The sequence below is a fragment of the Heteronotia binoei genome, chromosome 1 (genome assembly GCF_032191835.1).
Source record: "Heteronotia binoei isolate CCM8104 ecotype False Entrance Well chromosome 1, APGP_CSIRO_Hbin_v1, whole genome shotgun sequence".
NCBI classification, from domain to species: Eukaryota; Metazoa; Chordata; class Lepidosauria; order Squamata; family Gekkonidae; genus Heteronotia; species Heteronotia binoei.
In genome coordinates, this window is record NC_083223.1 from 249,684,667 (window position 1) to 249,711,748 (window position 27,082).

General features: G+C 47.6%; 1 protein-coding gene across 3 annotated transcripts in view; it reads right to left on the reverse strand.

Annotated features, from left to right (window-relative positions):
* Positions 1-262: 262 nt before the first annotated feature.
* The window catches only part of SPTBN2 (spectrin beta, non-erythrocytic 2), a 128,285-nt gene continuing 101,465 nt past the window's right edge, over positions 263-27,082 (reverse strand). For all 3 annotated transcript variants that reach the window (XM_060251912.1, XM_060251931.1, XM_060251921.1), the window contains 17 exons: positions 25,457-25,720; positions 23,860-24,084; positions 22,542-22,631; positions 20,763-21,035; positions 20,012-20,142; positions 18,820-19,024; positions 17,168-17,542; positions 13,423-13,667; positions 13,089-13,227; positions 11,993-12,077; positions 10,260-10,456; positions 8,958-9,106; positions 7,071-7,146; positions 5,700-5,938; positions 4,786-4,959; positions 3,812-3,854; positions 263-2,856 (listed from right to left, as the gene is read on the reverse strand). In XM_060251912.1, the coding sequence (XP_060107895.1) occupies positions 2,623-2,856; positions 3,812-3,854; positions 4,786-4,959; positions 5,700-5,938; positions 7,071-7,146; positions 8,958-9,106; positions 10,260-10,456; positions 11,993-12,077; positions 13,089-13,227; positions 13,423-13,667; positions 17,168-17,542; positions 18,820-19,024; positions 20,012-20,142; positions 20,763-21,035; positions 22,542-22,631; positions 23,860-24,084; positions 25,457-25,720 (3,144 nt within the window). In that variant the 3' untranslated portion in view covers positions 263-2,622. The remainder of the gene's footprint in view (positions 2,857-3,811; positions 3,855-4,785; positions 4,960-5,699; positions 5,939-7,070; positions 7,147-8,957; positions 9,107-10,259; positions 10,457-11,992; positions 12,078-13,088; positions 13,228-13,422; positions 13,668-17,167; positions 17,543-18,819; positions 19,025-20,011; positions 20,143-20,762; positions 21,036-22,541; positions 22,632-23,859; positions 24,085-25,456; positions 25,721-27,082) is intronic.

Here is a 27,082-nt window from a genome sequence, read left to right on the forward strand (position 1 = left end):
ATGCCTGCTCAGCCATACTCTCTGCTTTCCTTTGCAATATACGAATCAACTCTAGTTACAGGATTTCCACTTCGACTGTTCCAGTTAGCTTTGGGGCCACAACAGGGCTTTTCTATGTTGTGAACAAACTTTCTTCATCCAGGTAAGAGCTCTGCTTGATCAAGGAGACTTCCATTGCCCAGACAAGAAAAGAAGTCAGTCGTAGTTCCCACTTCTTTCCATTGTAATAAGTAAGCAGGAATAAAGCAGGCCAGCTACTCTCTACACAGATTTTTTTTTTTAATTTCTGTCCAAAAAAAAAAAATCAGAACAGATGCCACTGCAAATACGTGAATAACGTCTCCCACAAGCACAGAGATGCCACCAGGATGCCACTGGGAACAGGGCCCTCATAGGCGTGTGCTGGGAAGGGCCTTGGTTCAAGCCAGGAGTCCTGCCACGAAATCCCCAACCCAATTACCTTCCACAATCCAAGCAGTGTTGGGCCACCTTACCATAGTGAGTCTGGCAACGAGCCAGGCCTTTGTGGGCCCAGATAGGAGCTTCACACCTAGGCACCCTCCATCCTTTTGTAAGGGGTGGCAGGGGGAGTGCTGCTATCTCGATGCGGGTGGAGGGAGGAAGAGGAGAGGGAAAGGATATGGCAGGCCATCAGGGCAGCATACGATTATGAAAAAAGGAAGGCACAGGTCAGAAAACCAGACTAGAAAAGAGATGGAAGCAGGAACACAGCAGTGTGGGATGCAAAATCTGGCAGTGGAGAGATTCCCACTCCTGCAGGAGCTCAGCAGGTAAAGAGCAGCTGTCAGACAGCAAGCCCTGAAAGACCAATTGATAAAACTTTGGTCCCTACTATCAGGCAAAGCTACAAGACTCTGGCAATAGCTAAGACCCATATCCCTCCCCTGGAAATGCCAGTTTTCTCCTAATATAGTTTTCAGAAATAAAAAAAAATCCTGCCTAATCTTGTTAGAAGGACCCTGAGTAGTGTCGTTTGAAGGACAGGCTTTGTTAAACAAGAGGGTCTGCCCCCTTTGGGCAAGAGGTCTGTGACTCATTGCCATGAGATACTGAAGCGGTCTTTAGAATCAGAGGTCTTTCAAAAAAAAAAAAAAGCTCAGATACATTTATGGATCAGCCACAATCACTGAGAATGGAACCTCCATTTAGAGGCAGGATCTTTTCTGAGCACCAGATGACAGGATGTCTGTCTCCCTCATGCTCTGCTAATATGCTTACCTAATGGGTCATCTGGCTGGCCCAGTTAGAAGTAGAGTGTTGTACTAAATGGACCTTGGAATTGGCTACTGGAGGCCCAAGTGGTGCCTCAGGAAACCAAGGCCTGGCAGAAGTGGCGGTGATGATAGAGAAGGTTCTTGGGTGGAATACTCAAAGGCCCTAACTAGAAGTAATAGTGGTAGAGCTGTTTGTTAACAAGACAGCCAGCCACACAACTGTAAAGTGGCATTCTTGAGGCAGCCTTTCCTTGAGGCCTGGAGAACTACTCTCAAAGTATACAATACTGAGCTAGGACAGTAAAAGGGAACTTCATAAATGGGGGTGAGGTGCAATTTTAAGTAGAGAACAGAGAGAGGTAACGACCCCTTCTCCAGTCAGCTGCATTAGTCACTCTAAACTCACATTTCTTCTGGTTGGCTTCCAAGACAGGAAGGAGGCAAAGTTGACAAGAAAAGCCAATTTGAGCAGCTGACAATTTTAGAAGCAAAAGGGCTTCACCCCTCGCTTGCCTTCTTTAAATTCTCTCCCTGCTTTATATCTGTGTAATATGTCCTATAGTATGGATTATGCCACAACCGGTCCTGCCCCTTTAGGGCCTTATATGGGACTAGCAGTGCCTCAGGAAACAAGCCTCTCTACAAAAGTTGGTTTTCCTTCTGCCTCAAAACAGGCCACGTTCTTTCCAATCACTATTTTGACTCACTCTGAAAAACCCATTTCAGGTTAGGCAACAAAGGGGAGACAGGTGGCTCTAGAGAAATCCTGCAATAGGAGGGTGAAAATGGAGGGTGGAATCAAGTGATAGAAGCATTTCCTGTCTAAGAGGATGGGGGATTTTGTGGGGGAAGGAGAAATTCTCAACATCAGAAGCCCTATATCCAACAGACTCTTGATGCCAGCTTGGTAACGGAAAAACATGGCAGAGCCCACACTTCAGGAACCCAAAAGCCCTGAGTCCCTGTGCATATATAATGACAGACGATGTGCATTGCTCATGCCCCCTGGCCCACACTCTCGTAACACCCGCACGTCAGTGATTCCTATTTGCCCCCCTCCAAGAGCCTCTTCCAAGTGCAGCACCTCAGACCCAATCCCTGACATGGCTTCACCTTGTAAATGTGTTCCGATTGAGGCAGCATGGCCTGGTTTTGCTTTTTTTTTTTTCCTGGGGTGGGGGAGGGAGGAGAGGCATTCCGTGTAAAATTTGGAGATGCTTCATGCAACCTGCAGTACTAAGAAAAATAACCGTGGTCTCTGTCAGCTGTGTCGTTCCCCAGTCTTCCCCAGGTCCGAAGTCCCTTGTCACGCCCACCCCTGACCATCAGTTTCGCACAGACTCAGCAGCTGCAGTCCCCCGCCCGCCTTTTTCCCCACACGGGACTCCTATTTGTTCTTCTTGAAAAAGCTGAAGCGCTTCTCGCGGTCCTTTTCCTTGGTTTCTTTGCTACGCAGCGTGACGGTCCCTTCGGGGCCGCTGTTGGGGGACACGGGAGGCATGCTCAGGGTGCGTGTCATTCCTTTACTGATGAGCAGCGGTTGTTCCTCTGCAGTCCCTTGAGGTGTTGGGGCGCAGGCAGCTGCAGCATTGATGACTCGCATCCAGCTGCTCATCTCAGCCTAGGAAAGGAGGAGGAGAGCAGTGATGTGGAGCACCCTTGCCTTGTCTGAGGGATGATCTCCCAGTGAGCATGCACAGACTGCATTCCCTCCCACCACACATTACTGCAAGGAGGAAGGTAGGCGCTGCTATGAGTTTCTTTTGCAGTTAGAACTCCCAGGTTGTTGTACCACACAGGGCCGTTACAGGGATAAAACGGTAAAGGGGAATGACAATTGCTGCCCTGAATACTTCGGAAGAAGGGGGGGATAAATATGTACCAAATAAATAGATTTTAAGAGCCAAATACTGGAGTACAGACAGGAGAAAGCCTGCATCTTCTTATTTTTGACGTTATTTCCCATGCATTCTGGGGCACAAATTCCCAACGTGGTCCCTATTAGCACCCGCCAACACCTTTTCTGCTGCCTGCCAAATGTTTTTCAACAGTGAGATGGGACGAGCCCAGCAGGGTTTCTGATTAGCCTTTGGAGATTTGATCGGCTGTGCAGATTTTTCAAAAGGTTGCTTTGGCGATGGTGGTGGCAGCTGCCAGCATAGTATAAAAGCTTACACTGTGTGACAGAAAGTAAGCTATGGCAGCCATTTTGTGGCTGGCCCTACCTCCTATGGCTATCAGAATTCCAAAGGTGCTCGCAGGCTCAAAAAGTTTGGGACCCCTGTTCTAGGGCATGCACCTGAACATCAGGAGAGTGTCTTTTCTTCACCAATGAATATCTGCAGCCTACCCCACAGTTTGGTGAATTAGGAGGGGAACCCTTGGCTGCCAGGATTTTCAACTTTTGTTAGAAGTTAACTATTTAGTATTTGCTTCCCACATGTACTGCTGGAAGACTTCCTCTTGTCATGCCCCCTTCAGATGACAAGAGGTATTGTGGGACCAAGCGCCCAAGCCAGAATTTGACATGGGCTAAAAGCACTCCCAGGAAATCACAAAGGCAGGGATCCACTCACCTCATCCTTAGCCTGGAATAAATATTCTTTGCCATCAATTAACCTGCAGAGACAGATTGAAAATTCAGATATTAGTATTTAAGGGAATTGCCCAACTGGTCTACATACCTGTTGTATCAACTTGGTTACATATATTATGACATGCTTCCTGTGTGTAACCTGCCATATGATAAATACCTGCAGGGAAGGAGGAGGAGAAGTGCAATAATAATTCCTGACGCTTGCCCAGGGATCACCTTGAAACCCAAATCCCACTATGGACAGGAGAATGGATATCAGCCACAAGGTTTTCAGAAAGAGAGCAAAGGAAAAGTTATGGTCTTCTGAAGAAGACAAATGGGCAGAGCAGTCCTATAGCCTGGCGTAAAATGGCTGCTGTGAAGTCTAAACTCACACTGGTGCAATGTTCAATGACAGCTCAGGGGCACATCCAGCAGAGTGTATTACTTCTACCAGCTCTTTTGCCATCATGGCTGTCAGTGGGGGAGGTCGGCCTTTGCCCTGGAGGACCACAGGATCAGAGCTATGTTGGCCATTGCTGTTGTCCTCTCCTAGCACACTCCCAATACCTTCTACCCCTTATGCAAACATAGCCAGTTTGGACATAACATTTTGGTGTGCACTATTGGGGCATTGTAACTGTGAGTTCCAATGCTGTAAAGCTCTGCAATGCTACCAGTTTGCGTGTTCCTAAATCAAAATTAGTTTAGTCCTGATCCTATCCTTTTCTGGCAGGTGTAACCTCAAGGACGAGATTGCACCTATAGAATTGTACCTTTGTGGGGATGCTGACAACTCCTTGTTACAGAATCCTTGCCCCGTTCATGGGACTATGGCTCCCCAACACTGGGATCCATGACAGTAAAACCCGCATGGAGCAGGGCCTGAAATGTTCTACCATGATCAGTCTTAAAAGTGGGGGGACATAACAGAAAGCAAGGCCAATGCTGTGTGGCCAAGTGTGGACCCCTTACCCAAGCTTGAAGACATGCTTGCGCTTCTTGTAGTCCAAGGCAACATTGCACTGGGCCCCCTGCAAGTTGACGGGCACCTCGCCATGGTAAGGGATGCCGTTGCTGGCGTTCTTGCTGTCTTTGTAGAAGCCCAGACTACCCTTGCGTACAATGCAAAAGATGTTCTGCCAGGATCTGGAGAGACAGGTTAATAAAGGGTTATCTCTATGTCCAAAGGACATGGATACTTCCTCGGCAGTCCCAGACCTGAAAATTAGCCAAAAGAGGTGACTGGCTGAATTCAGCTCCACGTATGAAATTCATCCACAGTGTTTCCTAGTCCCTGCATGAAGCCTTTCTCTAGCTCCCCTTCCTCAATGTGAGCTGCTCTTTTCCCCTCAGGCTATTGCCTTTGTAACTCCTCTAGCTCTTCCACCCATCCTTTCTCTTGCTTGTCAATTCATTCTACTTGATTCAGTTGCCCTGCATTGAAGCTGTTACTCTTTTCAGCCTCCCTACCTCAACATTCTCTCGCTATCACAACCTGCTGAAAGCTCACAGCCTCTCTCCCTTTCCCCCCAGGCACTGGTGTAGTTTTCTCCCATGCAAACAGACCTTTTCACTTCCCTCACTGAGGTTGCCTTGTTTGTCACTATTCCACTTGTCAACACTTTCCTATAAGGGACCATGCCTCAGTGGTTGAGTATATGTATTGTATGCAGAAGACAGCTGGTTAGATTCCCAGGTTCTTTAGTTAAAGGATTTTAGCAGTGCCAATGACAACCATTGTCTTCCTGAGACCCTGAAATATTTTTGAATGATTTCCACAGAATAAAAAAAATATATAAGCAACTTCAAAATCTGCAAAGGCTTATGGGATAGTTTTTGCTGCCTGCCATTCCAAAACACCCTTCCTGAGCCATGCCCTGTCTCACCTGTTGGCTGCTTTTTTGCCATGAGACTCCATTTCCTGCTTTCGACACAGCATTCCCTCCATCTGTTCCGAGGCTGAGGAATCTGGCATTCGCAAGGGCAGTGTGGCTGACTGACCAGAATCAATACCAAGGGCAGGCAGCTTGGAGCGGATTTTGGGTGATGGAACTGGGCTGGGTTCCTTTCCCTTGGACACAGAGTCCAGCCGTGACCCGTTCACCGTACCTGATGTCTCAGATATCTGGGAAAGATGGGAATTTATCAGAGGCCTTTTCACTTGTTATACCACAGATACTGTGTTTGCACATAACTCAAAAATGGGTCTAGGTCTGCTCAATGCCTGGATGGGAGATCTCTTAGGACCCCCACCCCTCATTCACTGACCCATGTACACAATGCTGAAAATCACAATGGAAGAAAGGCAGAATATGAAATAATTTTAATACAACAAATTAATCCAGGCCTCAGCTTTCTCCTTGCGAGGAAGGATTGGGAAGGTTGTCCTTTTTCCCCTCACCAATTATTTTTATCAACATCAGCATTTCTGTGGCTTATAGTGTAACAGAGATCACAAAAAGACAGGTCCCTGCCCCATAGATGCTAACAGTCTTAATCCCTACAGTGGGGGAAGATGGGAAAGGAAGAGGCAATGGGGAAAAAAGGGGTAGACAGCAGCCAATCTAGGTACACTTCCTTAGGCTTGGGTCTAGTTGGGGATGATGGCTAAGTGGTTTCCATGGAAACCTTGAGTTTCAAGAAGTGCTCTGAACGGATGAGAAAGGAGTCAGCATGTGCGTGGGAAAGTGAGTTCCAGGTGTCAAGGAACAGTAAGGGTGGAATCTCAGATTCTCTTTTTGAGTCAGAGTGGACTTCTACATCAAGAGATGGGATGTTGGGTTATGATGCGCCTAAATAAAATTTCTCTTGGGCAACTGACTTTTGCTGAAACATCAGGGTGTGACAATGCATCTCTTGCAACTGTACTACAGCCCCATCGCAGGCCTGTGCTGCCCAGCCAATCAGCCCTGTTTTTCCTCCGTCCCTCAAGTTTTTCCTCCTTCCCTCAATGTCACTCCCCACACCTCCCCCAGTGCCCAGCCGATCAGCCCTGTTTTTCCTTCTTCCCTCAGTGTCCCTCAAGTTTTTCCTCCTTCCCTCAGTGTCACTCCCCACACCTCCCCCAGTGCCCAGCCAATCAGCCCTGTTTTTCCTCCGTCCCTCAAGTTTTTCCTCCTTTCCTCAGTGTCACTCCCCACACCTCCCCCAGTGCCCAGCCGATCAGCCCTGTTTTTCCTTCTTCCCTCAGTGTCCCTCAAGTTTTTCCTCCTTCCCTCAGTGTCACTCCCCCAGTGCCCAACACATCCATGCCTCACCTGGGGAGACTCAGAATCAGGGTCAAGCCCATTCAGAGATGGCAACTCCAATGACAGACCTCGCTCTCCTGGACTCCTGCAGAAGGTAATGTATGAGGGGGGCATGTATCAGTGTTGAAGTTCCACTTCATAGCGGTCCTGTGGGGAAACTGCCCCCCTCCAAAGAAAGTATCCCCTTCCCTTCTCTCTTGCAGTCCTCAAAGGCACAATAACATTGTTTCCAGTTTTGCAAAATGAGGTTAGAATACTTCAATGTGCTCCACATGGGGCTGCTCTTTAAATGCATTCAAAATCTTCAAATGGTATAGAACAGAGGTGGCCAAACTGTGGCTCAGGAGCCACACATGGCTCTTTCACACATATTGTGTGGCTCTTTAAGCCCTCACCATCCTGTTGGCCAGCTTGGAGAAGGCTTAAATCACTTCTCCAAGCCAAGCCAGTTGGTGGCTTGTAGAATGCATTTAAAGTTGCTTTCTTTCCACCTCTCTCCCCCTCATCCTTCCCCCATTTATTTGCTTCCCTCTCTCCCTTCCTTGTCTTGCGGCTCTCAAACATCTGACATTCATATATTGCAGCTCTCAAACATCTGATGTGTATTCTGTGCAGCTCTTATGTTAAGCAGGTTTGGCCACCCCTGGTATAGAATGTTGCAGCCAGAATACTGATTCCACTCTTGGTCCATCTACACCAGCTCCCAATTTGTTCCCAATTCAAGGAGCTGGTATTGACCCTTTAAAGCCCTATACCATTTGGGAGCCGCCACCTGAAGGGCCGTTTACTCCCATATGAATCTACCTGACCACTGAGGTTATCTTCCAAGGCCCTGCTCCAGGTGCTCCCGCCTTCTGAGACAAACAGATGGCAACCCAAAAGAGGGCCTTGTTGGCCAGGGATATTCACTTGTCCCCTTCTGTCACTGTCTTTGGTCAGTTGGTAAAGACATTTTCTTTCATTTGGCATTCCCTCAAAGATCCCTCCTTCCGGCCATGTGTTTTTATTATTTGATGTTTTTTGAAATATGAACTTTAGTTTTGTTTTTATAATGTTTTGTTTTAACTGTTAGCCACCTTCGTGGCCCTGACTGAGTAGAAAGGCAGCATACAAATTTTGGAAATAAATAAAAGATACTCCCCCCATGGAAAAGGTATGTTACGTTTCATAGTCATTCCTGCTTTAAAACTTTATTTTTCCTATTAAAAATAAATCTGTCTTTCTACTAAGGATAAGTCTCTGGCCTCCCTTTCTCTCCTTTTTTTTAAATTGTCATTTTCAGTCTAAGTCTTAAAAACAAGGAAGGGGTTGATGGGGGTGGTCCTCAAGCAAATTCTCAGAATCTGACTTTATATTAATTTGGTTTGATTTGAGGGTATACTATTCCCTATTATAGGGACTGTTGAATTTTAAATTCAGGGTGGGGTAGAGGCATAATAGTTTTAATTTGGCAAGTAAACGCATTGACATACATTGTCTTAAAACTTTTAATTAATGCACTATACAAGTTTTAGGATCATCTTTACAGTATATATCCTCTAATCGACCAGGCAAATTTTAGATGTCAAGAAGGTTTTAAGGTTTCAGATTGTGACTACTTGTCAAATTTCAGCTTCATCAGAAATGTAATCCCTCATCTCTAGAGTCAGACCAAAGATCTGCCTGTTGTCTGGTGGACTCTAGTTACCAGAGCATAAGGCTCCTAGGTATATTTCGAATAATAATTCTGGGTTTCAAGAAAATTAACTCCCTGGCTTTAACTCTGAAACAGTGTGGCCCAAATTTCATTTTTAGACCTTTGTTTTCCAAATGGAATCCATATAATGTACTGCCTCCACTGCCCTCTCAAGTCCTGCCACTAGTCCTGCCTAAGCTTACAGAACCCCTTCCTCTCACCGGTTGTCATGGCTGTCACTGGGGGCATGCTGTCTGTCCGAAGGCTGGCTCTGTGGCAATGTGGTTACAGATTCTGGCAGAGGTGGGGTCACAGATCTCCTTTTCCTCGCTTCCTCCTGCTCCCGCTCACGACGTTCCTTCTCTTCTAGCTGGCAGGGGGAGATATAAGCACCATTGTTGTTAAGTATTCACTTACAGAGCTTACCGCCCATAGGGCTGAGATCTGGTTTACATATGCAGGAGAACAGGGAGGGAACTGATTACAACTTTGAAGCTTTGGTTTCAGCTTTTTAGGAATTTTAAAGAAAAAACATTTCAAAATGTGATCCTGCAGCCTGAAGTGCCACAGTCTGTTCTGACACCTCATCATTTTAACTCCTCCTTCTGCACTAGTGGGTTTAAACAAAGAGAATGACTGGGAGCACATAGTGCAGTAAAATTATAGCTAGTAAAATAGTGTAAAATTATGGATAAAATCAAGATTATTGGCTAGAGGGGATGTTTCTCTCTCTCCCACAGTGCCAGAATTCACGATCACCCAATTTCAGTTGATTTGTTCATGACTAATAAAGGGAAGAACTTCTTACACAAAACATCACTGTTTAAAAATTATAGCCCACCTTTCTCATTGGGACTCAAGGTGGATTAAACTCTATAAAACAATACAGTTAGCATGAGAGATCTAATAAGCAATGCAGAAAGGACTAGGATTACAAAAATTAGACAGTTCAAAAAATGCCAGGCATGATATGTCAAGAAATACAGAAAATGGAATTACAGAATGCATTGCCACAATTTAGGTAACTTTTAAGAGGATTAAGAAGAAGATGATGATGATATTGGATTTATATCCTGCCCTCCACTCTGAATCTCAGAGTGGCTCACAATCTCCTTTATCTTCCTCCTCCACAGCAGACACCCTGTGAGGTGGGTGGGGCTGAGAGGGCTCTCACAGCAGCTGCCCTTTCAAGGACAACCTCTGCCAGACCAATGGCTGACCCAAGGCCATTCCAGCAGCTGCAAGTGGAGGATTGGGGAATCAAACCCGGTTCTCCCAGATAAGACTCCGTGCACTTAAGCACTACACCAAACTGGCTTAAAACAACTTTATGGAGAAGTCAGTCAATAGGTGCATTTCAGTTGATCAGTTAAGAACTTAATTCTGTGGGATGAAATTTCTAATGAACAAATAAGTAAACTCTATAACAGAAGACATAACTTACATCCCTGGAGAGACATACAGGCAAGGCCTAAGCTTAGCACTTCGTCCCCAGCCCCCTTCCACATCCCTCGCCTACTAACCGTGGTTAGCTTCTCCAGTGCGATGAAACGTTCCTCCCAGGCAGCAACCGATTTCTGGAAGCCCTCATGGCGCTTGATGAGATTCTCCACCTCATCCACATTGCTGCCCAGTTCGGCTGAGCGTACAATCGGCTCCTGGCTGGCGAGCCATGCCTCGGCCATGCTGGCGTCCCGTCCAAACATCAGCACCTCCATGACTGCACAATATATATGTGTGTGTGTTTGAGAGAAAGAAAGCATGAGGAAGGCCGTGTTTCTAGTTTACTGTATTTATTTCATAGAATCATAAAGCAGCTCCCAATCCCACCCCCTGCACATGCAGCAACTTCACAAATACCCCCCACACACACACACACAATCCCTGGTAACCCTTGCTCCATGCCCAGAAGATGGCAAAAACCTCCAGGATCCCTTGCCAACCTGGCCTGGAAAAAATTGTTACCTGACTCCAAAATGGTGATCAGCATTTCCCTGGGTGTGTAAAAAAGGACCACAAGAACTAAGTACTGATGCAACCCTTCCTGTCCTCCTTCTCATGGTCTGCCTAATTCACAGGATCAGCATTGCTGTCAAATGGCTATCTAGTCTCTGTTTAAAAACCTCCAAGGAAGGAGAGCCAACCCCTCCTGAGGAAGAAGACCATAGATTTATACCCCACCCTTCTATCTGAATCAGAGCGGCTTACAATCTCCTTTTATCTTCTTTCCCCATAACAGACATCCTGTGAGGTAGGTATGGCTGAGAGAGCTCTCACAAAAGCTGTCCTTTCAAGGACAACTCTGTGAGAGCTATGGCTAACCCAAGGCCATTCCAACAGCTGCAAGTGGAGGAGTGGGGAATCAAACCCGGTTCTCCCAAATAAAAGTCCATGCACTTAACCATACATCAAAGCCTGTAGTTTGTACATGTGTAGTTTGCCTTTCCACTATTTGGATTTTCAAGGCAACATGCAAAGATACTTGCTGTCCAGCAGTTAGCGGTCCTCCATGTGTAGCACAATTTCACACCCAAAGACAACCTAGTGGTTCTCCTTTACACAATGCCTGACTCTCTGCTATCTGCCTGGCTCTCTGCCCTCATGCTGCAGTCCTGTTCTGAACCTGGCCTCTGCATATGTGACAATTCGGTTTTTAAAACAGCTGGGACCACTGGACAGAACTCCCAGTGCACATCAGATCTGGCTCTCCACCATGAAATAAGCAAAGCAAAGCAAAGGAGAGGAGAGAGTGGGGGAGTTCACAGCACTATCTCAGAAATCATTACAAAAGCCTTGTCAGGTTGTAGGCCTGTATGATTACTCCCATATTGCAGATATGGAGTCTCCCAGAGACTGCATCCTGTTATGCTACACCTAGCAAGAGTGAGCCAACCAGAACAGTACTTTAAGAGCCTTTAACAGTACTTTAACAGTACTTTAAGAGCCACACAGAGTGCTGTACTCTGACTGGAGAGACCTCACTTCAAAACGCTGCTCAACTACTATAACCTTGGCTAAATCACAGTCTCTTTGCCTAATTTTCTTTATAGGGGCTATTATTGTAAGGGTAAAATTGGACAATCCCCAAGTGCATCAGTCCAAGCTCTGGGCAGAAAAACTGGAATACAATAAGAATTTCTCAATAATGCCCACTACTGATTACTCACTGATTTCTGCCACCCACTTCAGAGCCAATCCAGCCCTTTCCCCTGCACTGCTCTCCAAACAACACCCCCTTTATCTGCTTCCACCTTACCTATTTGTAACCAATCCATTTTCTCCCGCCATTTGTCATTGATCTCCTTGCGCCGGTCCTGAAGTTGGGTCAATTTCTCTGTAATCTGAGCAACAAAGAAGAAGGAACCGAGGGTGGGAAGAGAAGATGATAAAATAACCTGGTCACAACAGCTCATTTGGTGATGAGGAGACAGCACTCAGGCAATGGAAAGTCCCTCTCGTGACGGGCCTACACACAGTTCAAATGGCAACGTGAAGATTTGAAGAGCTTATCTTTCAAGGGTACCCAATTACCAAGAATACTTTCAAATCTAGTTTATTGGGGAGGAGATTTAGAGCCCCAACACCGCTCTCCCATGCAATAATACTGATGTACAATGTACCCCTGTTCTTCTGAACTTCCCAGTTATATATCATGGTTGTTTGAAACGAGTACTGAATTGCCTGTCATCACCCTCCTTCAGCCACCTGTATTCTTCATTAAGAAAATGTTCTTTCCTTTAGGAACACTCCTCTTTCCAAATCAGATAATTGCAACCTTCAGTAAAGCCCGCCTGGAACACGTTCCAAACCTTAGGGACTTCTGACAATGATGCCACTCATATCACATCCCCTTACTCTTTTACTTCAGTTCATTAATATAGAAAGGATGGTACTTTTGTTTTCATTTACAATTCCCAGAAACAATTAGAGGAAACAACTTCCCAACTTTTAACCCTGGTGTGTAAGAAGATGTAGTTTATCTATGACCACAGCACAAGCAAGAGAGAATTCACACAATGGCAACATTTCTCTTTTCTATATACAGCTATGACAGGTATCACAATCCTTGCTACTGCTCAAGTCATTCACCAGGATTCTTCTCTGTAATATAAAGCCACAAGGACAAGTTCCTTATCCCTCCATTTTAAGCTCTTTTTTATTTTATTATTACCAGGAGGGTAACAGGTTACCTAAAGACTAAACCAGGTGCATAATTTTAAACCATTTCCCCCTTGCAAAATTTATTTATTTTTTTAAATTTATTTTATTTGATTTATATCCCGCCCTACCCCACCGAGGCGGGCTCAGGGCGGCTGAGTAACAGTGCTAGTAATTTGGGGAGGCCTTCCCACCTTGTCAGAAGCATAGTGGCTCTTGGCGAGCAACTCGTTGCCCATGGAAATGCAAGCGTTGAAGCTGTCAGTCCGGGCCTCAACCTCAGCCTTGATCCCTTGGTGGTTCTTGATGACCAAGTCAGCAGCTGACACATCCCTGTGAGAAGCAAAGCAATACCAAGAAGTTGGCAGGCCATCAGGGCAGCATACGATTAGAGGGCAAGGAGAATGAGGAGGCCACTTCAAGAGTTTTAGGTACCAGAGGGTCCAGCCTCACAATACACTGACATCCAAGGAGGGCTGGTATGGGACTTGAGTGGTTTATCAAAGCTCTGCTCATCCATCCACTTACCTGGGCTTTTCCTGAGCATCTATCTGGAGATTGACTCCATCCATCCAGAGCAGCAGGTCACGGACCATGCGGAAGAACCGGAACTTGTCGACAGTGTCGAGAAGGAGCTGCCGGCGGCCATTGCTGCTACTGAGCAGGTCAGCCCAGGCCTCACTCACAGACTGCTCGTGTCTTCGGATGTCGTCTGCTTTCTCACCCGCATAGGCCTTCTGCAAACGCGCCGCATCGTCCTGTACCTGCTTCACCTGCCAGCCAAACAAACCACAAGGGTCAGGGTCTTTTAAAATAAAGAGCTGTTTTAGAAGCTTCCAGCCTAGAGGTGTGCTTTTCATTGTTCAGGATAGAAAGAGAGGAGGAGAAAACAATATTGCAAGCCACTTTGGACCCCACTGAAAAGAAAAGCAGGGTATAAACAAACATTTTTTTTAAGTATAATGGATAAAAGGTTAAATGACACTGATGGTGCCTTCTAATAATGAGTAGATTTTCTAAAAAATACATTGAACAGTGAGCTTTGACAACTGGTTTTGTGTTTGTAATACATACGTACTCCAGATCAAGCTTGTGAAAAGACATTTGCATGGCATGACCGAGACCTGGGTGCGTGATGGGGAGACTGTAGCCCTCTCTCAGACGACGCCCCCGGGATACTCGGTCTTTCACCAGTCCCGGACTAGTGGGCGGGGGGGAGGAGTGGCGCTTCTCATACGAGAGGTTTACTCCATTAGGGCCCTCCCAGCCCCGGAGATCAGGGGTGTTGAATGTGTCAGCCTGATGTGGGACGTTGGGGAGGGGTTGGCGATCTGGCTGGTGTACCGTCCACCTAACGCACCGACTGGCGCCTTATCATCCCTGATGGAGGCCACGGCGGGCTGGGCATTGGAGTACCCAAGGCTGTTGGTCTTGGGTGACTTCAATGTTCACGCCGATGACGCGGCCTCCAGTCAGGCGATGGACCTGGTGTCATCCATGGCGACACTGGGACTCTCCCAAGTTGTCACAATGCCCACTCATCAGGCGGGGCACATGTTAGACCTGGTCTTCGCGGCGGGAGTTTTAGTGAACGATATTACTGCCAGAGCAGTGCCATGGTCGGATCACTATGCCCTTAAGGCTCGCGTGGGTGTGCCACCCCAAACCTGTTTAGGCGGAGAGCGTATTTTAGCTCGCCCGCGGAGCCTGATGGACCCGGAACGGTTCCTCACGGCCCTGCGGGATCCCGGGCCCCCTGGCGATTCCTTGGATGGTCTGGTGGAGTCCTGGAATGATAGACTCTCCAGAGCTATCGAAGAAATCGCACCTAGACGTCCTCTGTGCTCCCGTTTGAAGTCGACGCCCTGGTATAACCAGGGGTTGCGACAACTAAAACGGGAACTCAAACGACTAGAAAGGCAATGGCAGCGTACTCGAGACGAAGCGACTCGAACATCTTATAGAGAGATTATGAAGTCCTATGAGGTGGCAATCAAAACCGCAAAGAGAACATACTTTGCAGCTGAGATTGCGTCCGCAACATCGCACCCGGCACAACTATTTAATATAATTCGGAGTCTAACAACACTGCTGCAGGGCAGACCAAATTGTAAAGAATTGGAGATTGGCTGTGAGGCTTTTGCGAATTTCTTTGCGGACAAGATCGCGTCGCTCCGCCTCGACCTCCCTGCCACATTGGAGGCAGTTAGCGAAACCGAGGCTCCGGGCCTGTCTTCGGATTATGTTCTGGATGGTTTCAGCCCTCTGAGCCTGGAGGAAGTTGACAGGTTCCTCTTATCTGCTCGCCCAACAACCTGTAAATTGGACCCGTGCCCCTCCTGGCTTATTAAATCCTGCCAGAGGGAGCTTAGATATCCTGTACGGGATATCATAAATAGATCCCTCACGGAAGGGCAATTCCAACACAGCTTAAAGAGGTGGTGGTCCATCCCCTCTTGAAAAAAACATCATTAGACCCGGCCCAATTGGCACACTATTGGCCGGTCTCGAATTTGCCCTTTTTGGGCAAACTTATCGAGAGGGCAGTGGCGATGCAGCTACAGACTTTCCTGGATGACGCTTCCGTCCTTGATCCCCTTCAGTCCGGCTTCCGCCCGGGCCATGGAACGGAGACGGTGCTGGTCGCCCTAGTAGATGACCTGCAACGGCATCTGGATCGGGGCGGCTCGGCGGTACTGATGCTGTTGGACTGATGCTGATGCTATCGGCGGCGTTCGATACGGTCGACCATCGGCTGCTGGCCTGCCGTCTCACCGACGCGGGGATTCAGGGGTTAGCCTTGCAGTGGCTTTCCTCTTTCCTTGAAGGTCGGGGACAGAGGGTCGCCATTGGGGATGAGCTGTCCCGTAGGCACACGCTTGACTGCGGGGTGCCTCAGGGTGCGGTTCTTTCCCCGATGTTATTTAACATCTATATGCGTCCCCTCGCCCAGATTGCCCAAAGGTACGGGCTGGGCTGTCACCAGTATGCTGATGACACCCAGCTTTATCTGCTTATGGACGACCGGCCGGTCTGCGCCTCACAAAATCTGGACCGGGCACTACAGGCTGTGGCTGGGTGGCTCAAGCAGAGCGGGCTGAGGCTAAATCCGGCGAAGACAGAGGTCCTTTGCTTGGGCTGTCGGGGTCTGGGAAGGGAAATACCCCTTCCGGTTTTTGACGGTGCGCCGCTGATTGCGACGCATAGAGTCAGGAGCCTGGGGGTACTTCTGGAGCCTTCCTTAACAATGGAAGCCCAGATAGCAGCCACTGCCAAGTCCGCATTCTTCCATCTTAGGCGGGCAAGGCAGCTGGCTCCCTTCCTGGAGCGCGACGATCTAGCAACGGTGATCCATGCTACGGTCACCTTGAGGTTGGACTACTGCAATGCCCTCTACATGGGGCTGCCCCTGTGCCGAACCAGGAAATTGCAGCTGGTGCAGAACGCCGCCGCCCGGTTGTTATTGGGGCTCCCAAGGTGGGAGCACATTCAGCCGGGACTTCGGGCTCTGCACTGGCTGCCAATATCCTACCGAGTTCGGTACAAGGTGCTGGTTATTACCTTTAAAGCCCTATATGGCCTAGGATCTGCCTACCTGAGGGACCGTCTCTTCCCACACGTTCCCCAGCGAGCACTGAGATCGGGAACTCAAAACCTCCTGGTTGTCCCCGGGCCAAAAGAAGCCCGTTTGAAAGCTACAAGGGACAGGGCCTTCTCCGTAATGGCTCCATCCTGGTGGAACCAGCTGCCGGAAGAGGTAAGGGCCCTGCGGGACCTTACCCAATTCCGCAGGACCTGTAAGACAGCCCTCTTCCGGCTGGCCCACAACTAACCGGCACTGAGTACTGAACACTGAACACTGAACATCGAATTTGAATTGAGCGTAGCTTAAGACCACTGAATGATTTTAATGTTTTATGTATATAACAAATGTTTAGATTTTTAACTATAAATTATGTAATGTTAATTTTAATGCTTAATTTTATATCTTATGTTAGTTTTACATGTTGTAAGCCGTTCTGAGCCACCTAGTGGGAAGGGCGGGATATAAATCTCAGATAAATAAATAAAAAAAAATAAATGGTCACCTGTGGCGATTAATACTACCTCTAGATGACTATCCAGGGAATCTTTGTAAAAGGAAGGGCCTTGTAAATCCCTGATGATTTTATCTGCAATTCCTAAGTCTCTAGCTCCCCATTCTGGAGCTCATCTAACCTGCCTCTGAACTCCTATCAGACTAAATTCTTCTCCACCCCATCCCAAGGTATACCTGAGTGCTGAGCGCCTGGATGTCATGCTCATAAGCGCTATGCATCCGCTGCATGGCCTCAGCAGTGTTAAGGTCACGCCCCACCTCATCAGGAAGCTGCTTCTGTTTGTTCTGGACCTGGCTTAGGGTCTCACGAGCATCATGGTAGAACCTGTGTAGCTCATAAGAAGCTGCCAGCATCTGGCTCCGGGTGTCAATGAGTTCTAGGAGGTCTGCCCAGGCCTCATTGAGGCTGTCCTTCCACTCAGCAATGGTGGCATTTTCAGAGTGACCAGCGGAGATCATGTCATCGGCCAGCCGGTTGACACCGTCTACCCGCTCCTGGCCAATGGTGCTGGTGTCACGTGAGAATTCCCGGAACTTGTCCCGCAGCATCTGAGGGCAGGAGAGAGAAAGCTAAGTGTCATAAAGACCAGAGCATGAACAAACCACAGAATCCCACCCCAAGGCATATGAAGGAAAGGTCTATTCTGATTGCCCCAAAGCAGGCTATGGCTCAGTTCTGAGGCACTGTGTATGTTCCAGAGTCCAGGAAAAAAATGGAGAAAGGGTTAAAAAAAATTCAGCTGTGATCCTCAGCTTTCATTGGTTGTTGTAGATTTTCCAGGCTGTGTGGCTGTGGTCTTGACATTGTGAGAACTGACGTTTCGCCAGCAACTGTGACTGGCATCCTCAGAGGTTTAACCCAGAAAACTGGAGTTCTCTCTGGGACTGAGAGAAGTTCAGTTTTCTGGGTTACACCTCTGATGATGCCAGTCACAGTTGCTGGCGAAACATCAGGTCTCACAATGCCAAGACCTCTGGTCGCCGCACCTCAAAAAGGATATTATAGCATTGGAGAAAGTCCAGAGAAGGGCAACTAGAATGATTAAAGGGCTGGAGCACTTTCCCTATGAAGAAAGGTTGAAACGCTTGGGACTCTTTAGCTTGGAGAAATGTCGACTGCGGGGTGACATGATAGAGGTTTACAAGATAATGCATGGGATGGAGAAAGTAGAGAAAGAAGTACTTTTCTCCCTTTCTCACAATACAAGAACTCGTGGGCATTCGATGAAATTGCTGAGCAGAAAGGTTAAAACGGATAAAAGGAAGTACTTCTTCACCCAAAGGGTGATTAACATGTGGAATTCACTGCCACAGGAGGTGGTGGCAGCCACAAGTATAGCCACCTTCAAGAAGGGTTTAGATAAATATATGGAGCACAGGTCCATCAGTGGCTATTAGCCACAGTGTATGTGTGTATATAAAATTTTTTGCCACTGTGACACAGAGTGTTGGACTTGATGGGCCGTTGGCCTGATCCAACATGGCTTCTCTTATGTTCTTAAGACCATGGCCACACAGCCTGTAAAATCTACAACAACCAATGGACTCCGGCTGTGAAAACCTTCAACAACAAATTTCTCAGCTTTCATTTGAAAAAAAATACAAATATCAAGTTTCTAGCCCTTATTGAATTGAAAATCTGCTTGGTCTCGACAATGCTGAGATCTCAGATAAAGGTGGAAAGGAAGCGGAGTGAGCTTTCCAGTGGACGAGGCCTTCACAGTTCTTTAACACTTCCCGTAACCAGTAAAACCAGAATAAATAAAACAAACAGTGCTCAGCTCAGTGCCCCAGCCTCAGTACAGGAGATGATCCAGAGAACCCACCGTGACGTGTTCATAGTCCTGCCCGAGCTCATGGGAGGCTGCCACCACTTCCCGTTCCGAGATCCACTGTTCCAGGTCATCCACCTCCCGCTTCAGCTGGCACAAGCGGAGATGTTCCTGAAGCTTGGCACGGCGCTCCTCAGTCAGGTCCTTCAGACTGGCATACAGCTTGTCCACTTGGCCCTGCCGGAGGGTGATCCGCTCACTGTCAGAAAGGGACAGATAGCATTTATATAACTCCTACTGTCTTACTGGTGTGCTAGGACGGCTCTCTGCGGTGCTGAGCTCATGCCATCTTCCAACAACATCCTACCTCACCTCTTTCCTTACTGCTCCTCATCTCAATAAAGACAGTTTCCCTCTGATGAAGGGATGCTTGACTCCTGAAAGTTTATGCCTGGAAAAAGCTTGTTGGTCTCAAAGGTGCAACTGGACAAAAAGTTCCAAAATGTCAAAACACCTTTGGCTTTTGAACCCCAGATCCTGCTCAGGTTAACCACAGAACTCCAAGACCATGGCTATACCTACTAGGCAGTCTCTCTGCAGGCAGAGAAAGATACTTCCCAGCACTTGCTACCCAAGATCTTTTTCTGGGAGACTGTACCTGGGACCTTCTGCTGTGAAGGTAACCAGTTGCCTGTGGACCATTCACAAAATCTAATCTGAAAAGGAAGGCAGGAAGGACTGCATCAGTGCTTAATTCTTGTGGCCTTTTCTTGCATGCCCAGGGAAACACTGCCCTCCACTTTAGGATCAGGCAGCAATTTTTCTCCAGGCCATTTTTGTCAGGATCCTGGAGGACCCTGTGTGTTTGTGTGTGTGTGTTTGCCATCTTCTGGACATGGAGCAGGTGTCACTGGGAGTGGGGGGTGGGGAGGTCCTTGTGAATTTCCTGCATTACACAAGGGGTTGGACTAGATTACCCTGATGTCCCTTCCAACTCTTTGATTCTATAATCTACCTCGCAGGGTTGTTGTGAGGATAAAATGGGGAAGGAGACTCAAGATATGACTCAAGATATGAGCTCCTTAGAGGAAGGAAGGGATAAAAATGTACTGGGACTGGATAGGTCTGGGGAGTCTCCCTTGGACATCAACCAGAGTTAACCCCACTGGTAGATACTGTGGAGCTCCAGCAGCATTGCATCTGGTGATATGAAGCAAGGCAGGACTAAAGGCAGGGACTGCCTTACCTTTCAGGGTGCCCATTGTTTACCATGTCACGACTCTGGATAGAGAGCTGGTGGATGGTCTGGGCATAATCTTCCAAGGCCTGCTCCATCACCAGATGTTTCTTCACCATGGCCTGGGCAATCAGCTCATCCTGTTGGAGGGGAGACACAGTGGGAGAAGAAGGGTATTCCCAACCCCTCAGTTCAGAAAGCACGGGTTAACTGAAACGCAACAACAGGAAGGGGGGAAGAAGTTTGATTGGTGCAACAGTCAAATCTGAGCCAGGGCTTAATCCCAAAATTGATTGCCATATCAGGATTTGGTCCATACAGGCAAAGGGGAGTTCAGCTGAGCACGTGTGGAATGCCTTTCCCTGCTCATAGTTGCAGAATTACACGTGGTATCCCTGGCTCCCCCAACAGATCTGGAACTGCAAGGCAAATCTCTGAATGCAGAGTATGACTTCTAGGCAAGTAATTCCCTCCCACAAAGAAATGATTGCTGAAGACATTTTCAAGATGGGTCGGAGAGGGGTAGAAACACACCTTTCTCTTCCATCCCATTTTCAGGGTTCAGAACTGGAATGTATGAAAAAATGAGGAAAGGGTCTTTGAGCACATGCAGAGGGGTCCTTTCCCTCACTGTCCCATCAGTTTTGGTGCATCTAGGTATCAGGAGGAGGAAGGGCTTCTGGGTGTGACTTGCAGGTAGGTATAAGCCCTAGCATCTCTTTAATTTTAAAAAATGTTTGGCTCAGAGAGGTATCCCTACCTTTGCTTTATCCTCTGATATCATGTGCAGTTCCTGTTCACCCATCCATGCCTCAGCCTCAGCAGCATCAAAGTAGAACTGCTGGGCGATCTGAGCTTGCTCCAAGCGCCCATGCCGCAGGTCCACCTGGTTCTGCAGCTCCTGCCACATCTCCTGCAATGCCTCCACGCGGCCTTCCAGCTCCGCTTCCAGGCCACTGCATCCCAGCCTCTGCCACCGCCCCACAATGTCATTTATACGTGGCTGGTGGCCCTGGATCTCCTTCTGCAAGGTCTGAAGGGGTCAGAAAGAGGAACAAAAGGAATAAATGCGGTGCTTGCATTGGGAAGAGATACTTAACGTAACTCCCAGGATTTGTTGCTCGATCTCTCAGTATACACACACTGCCAAGCAATATTCCCTCTAAGCTGTGGAATCTTGTGAGCAAAAATTCTACTTTGTGAGCTAGCTCACACTAACTCAGCTTAGAGGGAACACTGCTGCCAAGTTAAATGTTATTGCTTGCAAAAGAGAGACTGTGCACACACACGCACACCCTGCTTTGGTTGAGCTGTGGAGAAGTCATGGAAAGTTAAGGGGAGGATGCTAGTCTTGGAATTTTTGCAAACATTGCAGCTTATGAGTGAAAAGTGTGACATCAGGTTTGGTAACAGCAAAGGGAACTGATGGACAGGTGGGTCAAGTAGAAAAACCAGAAGATATTGAAAGGAAAGGAGAGCTAAGGGAAAAAGGAGTGAGGGCTAGGTGAAACATCTCATAAATCAGGAAGGATTATGTATAGTTGGTAAAAGAGGAACTCTGAGTCACTGAGAAAATGAGCCTGGAGGCGAAGATGGGGTGGGGGGGAGAACTAGTCAGTAGAGGGCAGAATTTTACATAGGGAGCTGAAACAATACAGCTTGTTATGTGGCCAACATATGGAAATCTGCCTATTGCTAGTGAATAAGGAGTTATTAATTGGTGGTGGAAAGTGCCATCAAGTCACAGCAGTCTTGTGGTGACCCCATGGGGCTTTCAAGGCAAGAGGCATTGAGAGGTGGTTTGCCATTGCCTGCCTCCACATCATGACCCTGGCAATCCTTGGAGGTCTCCTGTCCAAATACAGGCCAGGGTCAACCCGGCTTAGCTTCAAGATCTGATGACAGCAGGGCTAGTCTGTGGTGTGTCCAGGTCAGGGGGTTTTATTAACTAGGAGTGAGAAAAAAAAGTAACTGCACTTTACATGCAAAAGGCTCTTCAGCTCTGAATATGATGCAAAAGGTGCACTTCCATAGTTGCAACTACAAAAAGTTCTGAAGGCCTAAAGACACACGGTGGTCTTGCAAAACTACAGTGCTTATTTAGACTGGTAAGTAGCTGCTTGCCACTTTTTCAAATTGGAAAAGAATTGGTTCTTGAGATTTCTTTCTTTCTTTTTTTGAGGCTGCAAATGACTTATCTGATGGATAGGTGGGCAAAGAACAATGGGTTGGGACCCACTGATCCATTCCACTAATGACAGTACTTTGCCTTGGCAAAAGGACCCCCGCTCCGCCACAACACGAGGCTTGGTGCCACCCAACCCAATGTGTGTGTCTAAATAAGTGTGTCTAAGTAATTTGCATGAGTTTATTTGCAAAGCATGAGAATGAATCTGTAGTCCTCTTGCTTTCCTGTTAAACAGCCTGATTACCCAAAGTTGTTTTCTTGTAGAACTAACACACTTCAAGGCCTGGCTGCTATCCATTCCATTCTTTCCCCTGTCCCAAGCCCCTACAGATCCCATCTGGCAGGTCCTACCTGATTCTTCTTAATCAGCAGCTGGACAGTAGGAAGATCTTTGCCGTGGTCGGTAGAAACTGCCATGGGCATCCTTTCTTTCACCCACAACTGCAGAGAAGAAAGAATAAAATGTCTCTTTCTGTAGGGGGTCCCTTTAGCATCTCAGTTCTGCACTGTTCACATTTTTTTTCCAAACAAGGAGAACATTCCCACCAGAAAGATCACTGTCAGAAAAGTAAAGCAAAGGTACCCTGGAATCCTCTGTTCTGATTTATGTAGAAGAGGAAGCAGCCTCTCTGGGAAAGAGGGGAGTGGACCCTAACCAACTGCTTTAAGTATAGGGGAAAGGAAAGGCTCCATTAATGAAATTCACATGCCCCAGCTCTTCTTGCCCCAACTGTGTGTGAGACCTTAACACTCCATCCTGGTAGCTTTCAGGGGCAATCACAAAATGAAAGAGTGATAAGGCCTGGCTGATCTTTGAGCATTGCCCTACATCTGCCAATAAACGAGAATGGAGTAGGTACCCCTGCAGCCCCTTACCTTCTGAGCTCATGAGGCCACACGATTGTCGCCACGTGGAGAATACAACAGTACCTACGTGAAGCTGGAACTGAGGCTTTTGTGAGTCACAGACTCATTTCTGGAAGAGCATGGGGTGACTAATCCCCACTTAACATTTCTGTATCACGCTGCTCATGCTATTGCTTTTAAAAGATCACTCACTAGAACAACAGGAGGTAACCCCTGGTATACATGTCGAGAGCAGCACAGCAGACAATTTTGCATGGTACTCAGGGCCAGATCTCGAGCCAGAGTGGTGGAGAAAAATGTCCTGTCTCCTTAACAGAACCTTAATGCTTGGAAATAGGTAGCTGAAGCTTTCCATGACATGGAAATAAACCATTTCCCCAGGACACATTTCTCCAGTTGGCCAGCCTACCTCTGCCCATGCAACCAAGATACTGGTAGCACTGCTGAGACCACTGGGATGGGAGAAGGCAACAGGCATGGCTTATGCTCACCATCACCTCCCGGACCTGCCCAGTCACCAACCAAGTGCAAGGTGAACCCCTGAGATGCTGGCAGTGTGGCTGGCTTGCTTTGAGCATGTCTGGCCTCACCCTTCCCCTTTTGCTTGCTGGCATGCTAGCCTCTTCCAATGTAGACGTTGCCTTTTTCGACCAAAAAGGTTCCCTATCCCTGCACTAGAAACAACCCTCTATGCAACGAAGAGTTTGACTGCATGAAGGATTTGCTTGGCTGAAGCAAAATGCACCCTCTCCCTTTTGTTCCTGCAGCCCTGCTCTGGGCCCCAGCCCTTCCTGCCACTCACAATTTCATCTTCCAGGTCCCGGTTGAACTGATGCTCTTCCTTCGAGGCCAGCAGCTTCTCGCAGCGCTCCCGCAGAGGTGCTCTCAGCTCCGTGAACCTGTTCTCCACTGCCTGGAGTTTGCCATCCACCTCCACAGTGTTGGAGTCCTCCTGACTGAGGGCCAATGCCTGAGATTTGAGGCCTTCCACCTCCTTCTCACGAACGTCCATCTGATTCTCCAGCATCTAGAACGAAAGAAAAAAAGGAAGATGGAGGGAAGGCAGAAGTACAACAGAGCTTGTGGCTCCCCAAGCTGCATCCAGTAATCCAATCACTTGCCCAGGAAAACTATGGGGTTTTATGTTTTTTCCTCCTCTGCTGACCCCAACAGCAGTAGAAATTGTACATAAATGAATAGCCCTGCAATCGTGTATGAATTGGGATTCTTAACTTCCTTCTTCCAAACCCAGGCAGCCTTTTCCATATTCCCTATCGAAATACCTTTAGCTGCAGTATGGCAGCTTCAGGGGATCTGGGAGATGAGGAAATGAGAGCAAGGTGAAGTTTTGCAGGGGGATTAAAACAAAACATGGTACTGGGAAATCCTGGTCATGATTTGGTGAGCAGAGATGAGCATATCAGATCTAGAAACATCAGCTCCAAAAAACCACAGAAGGAGGAAACTCCATCATTTCTGGGCTGGAGGCTCCCAGCATCTTATTTTGGGTGACCAAAGAAAGCCACTCTCTACTGAATGCAGAGACAACACAAAGCTTGCAGTTCTTGCCTTCAAGGCAGCAGATAAGACTGGAAAAACAGGCCTATGTCTTTGGGGGACAAACAGGTGATCCCAGTGCTCAGATGGGACCATTCAAAGACCAGGGAGCAGGATGGAGGATGGGATTATAAACACCACACTGCCCAGAAGGAATTCACTGTAGAGATGTGGCACCCACATCTTTTCTTGGCATCTTCCAAGTGTTGTTAGGAAATAGGCAGAGCCAGGTGGGGCTTCTGATCGGCTGTGCAGATTAAAAGGCATCCTGTTAAACTGAGTTTCTGCCTTAAATGTTCAGGACTTATTATGAGAGTTGTGCATAAACTCGCTGCCTGACATTTTGTGCTTGGCTTCACACTCTTCAGCAGCCATTTTATTGTTGTGCCCACCCCCTTGCTTCAGAATTCCAAAGGTGCCCACAGGCTCAAAAAGGTTGGGGACTCCTGCTGCAAAGGCAGAAGACCCATGGGGTCTGCCCCCCTGAGTACACAATACATGTCTGAAGGCACAGACTATGTGCCAGAGAGGATACAGGTATGAGGAATAGGGAAAATGTCTACAGCAAAATAAGATCAACAGAGACCTGCGTCTTTCCTGTGATTGACTGCGTTGTCGGAGAACTAGGGTAGGACAACTCAGCCCCCCTTTTGACAGCCCACTGCAAGCACAGGCAGATTATAAGAGGAAGAGTGGAGAACCTGCCAGCCAGGTTAGAACTGGTCCGTTCTAACAGCTCCACACCAGTTCATTCCATTGCTACTGTAATTTCAGCCCTTCATTTGAGAGGTGTGCTAGGCACAGCACAAAACACAGAATGCAGCAACATCCCCTGGGCTCACCTGCTGTTTCTTGAGCAAAATGTTCACGCTGGTCAGATCCTTGCCATAGTCGTCTGAGTGCAGCTGGGCCTGCAACCCGCTCAACCAGGCTTCCAGAGCAGAGCAGCTCTGCGTGAAGAGTTCGGCACGGTTGGCATCAAAGAGACACTGGGCCTTGGTTTGGGTGCTGGCCTCCAGCTCCTCCCAGAGCTGCTGCAAGTCATCCAGCTTGGCCTGCACCACAGGCTCCAGCTCTGGCTTCTCTGCCGTCAGCTGCTGACCTTCCTGTCAAAGGGAAACACAAGAGGCTGCCTTATACGTACACTTGCCAGGTGCCCACTGATGGCAAACAAATTTTGGCCACCGCCCACTGATGCTCAACTGGTCAATTGACAGAAGCAGGCCAGTCAAATGGAAGGGCAGCAATAATGACATGCAATAATGTCATTTCTGGTGTGACCTGGAAGCAACAGGGTGACATTCTAGCACTCACCCAAAAGCACAGAGTGCTAGAGTGTCACCCCAGCCTGATGTTGGTCACACTGGAAGTGATGTCAATCCATGGGGATGACAATTGTGCCCCCCCCCCAGAAAGTACTCACCTCTCCCCATCTCCCACTGGTTGCCAGGCCACCTCTGGCAACCCTGCCTACACTAAATCAGAGCAGTAGGTCTATCACAGTCAGAATTTTCTACTCAGACTCTCACTGGCTCTGCCAGATCTTTGAATGTTTCACATATTACCTGATCCTTTTACCTAGAGATGCTGGGGATTGAACCTAGGATCTTCTGTGTGTAAAACAGATACTCGGTTACAGAGCCTTGGTCCTTTCCTCAGGTCCATGTTCCATACTCTACTACAAAAAGGGGAAGGAGAGGGATGCAATGGAGTAAAGTGTCCCTCTGTAAGAGGCAAACCTGATCTGGGTTCCCATGTTTTGGGAGGGAAGCACAAGAAGACAAAATCAAACCAGGGCTAGAATTGGTGCTTGTGAATTGGTGCTGTGGTTTTCTGCTCTCAGGAGTTGCTGCCTAGTGTTGGTGACAAGCCTGGAGAAAAATGTCCTGCCCCTTTAATAGAGGTTTAACAGGCAGTTAAAGTTTTTTCATGACATCAACAAATAAGTTCAAAAGTCAAAAGTCAGCAGACCTGAATGGCATGTACCTAGAGATTCTTAAAGAACTCTCATTGTGCTTTTGCTGATCGTCTAACAACAAATATGCAACTTGTCACTAAATTCAGCCCCCCTACCAGGGGATCAGCATCATCTTAGCTACTGTCTGATTTGTAAAAAGAGATCTAGGCCAGTGAACTTAATGTCTGTTCTGAGTAAATGTGTTGTTTCCTGTTTTTAAAGACAGAATTCTTCAGCACACATTGCAATAAGCCCAAAATGAGGAAATCTCAGCACAACCTCTGTAAAGAACAGTTGCTGCCTTCATTCCTTGCTTATAGCTTCCCAGAGGCATTTGACTGGCCCCTGTAAACACAGGATGCTGGACTAGCTGGGCCACTGGCCTGATCCCACAGGGCTTCCCTTACATAGCTTCCAGCTGTTTTGTAGGAATTACCGTTGCAGAGCACGCAGTACGCTTCAAGCAGTTTTCTTAATTGCTATCATTATTTTTAACATGCAGTTTGATGAA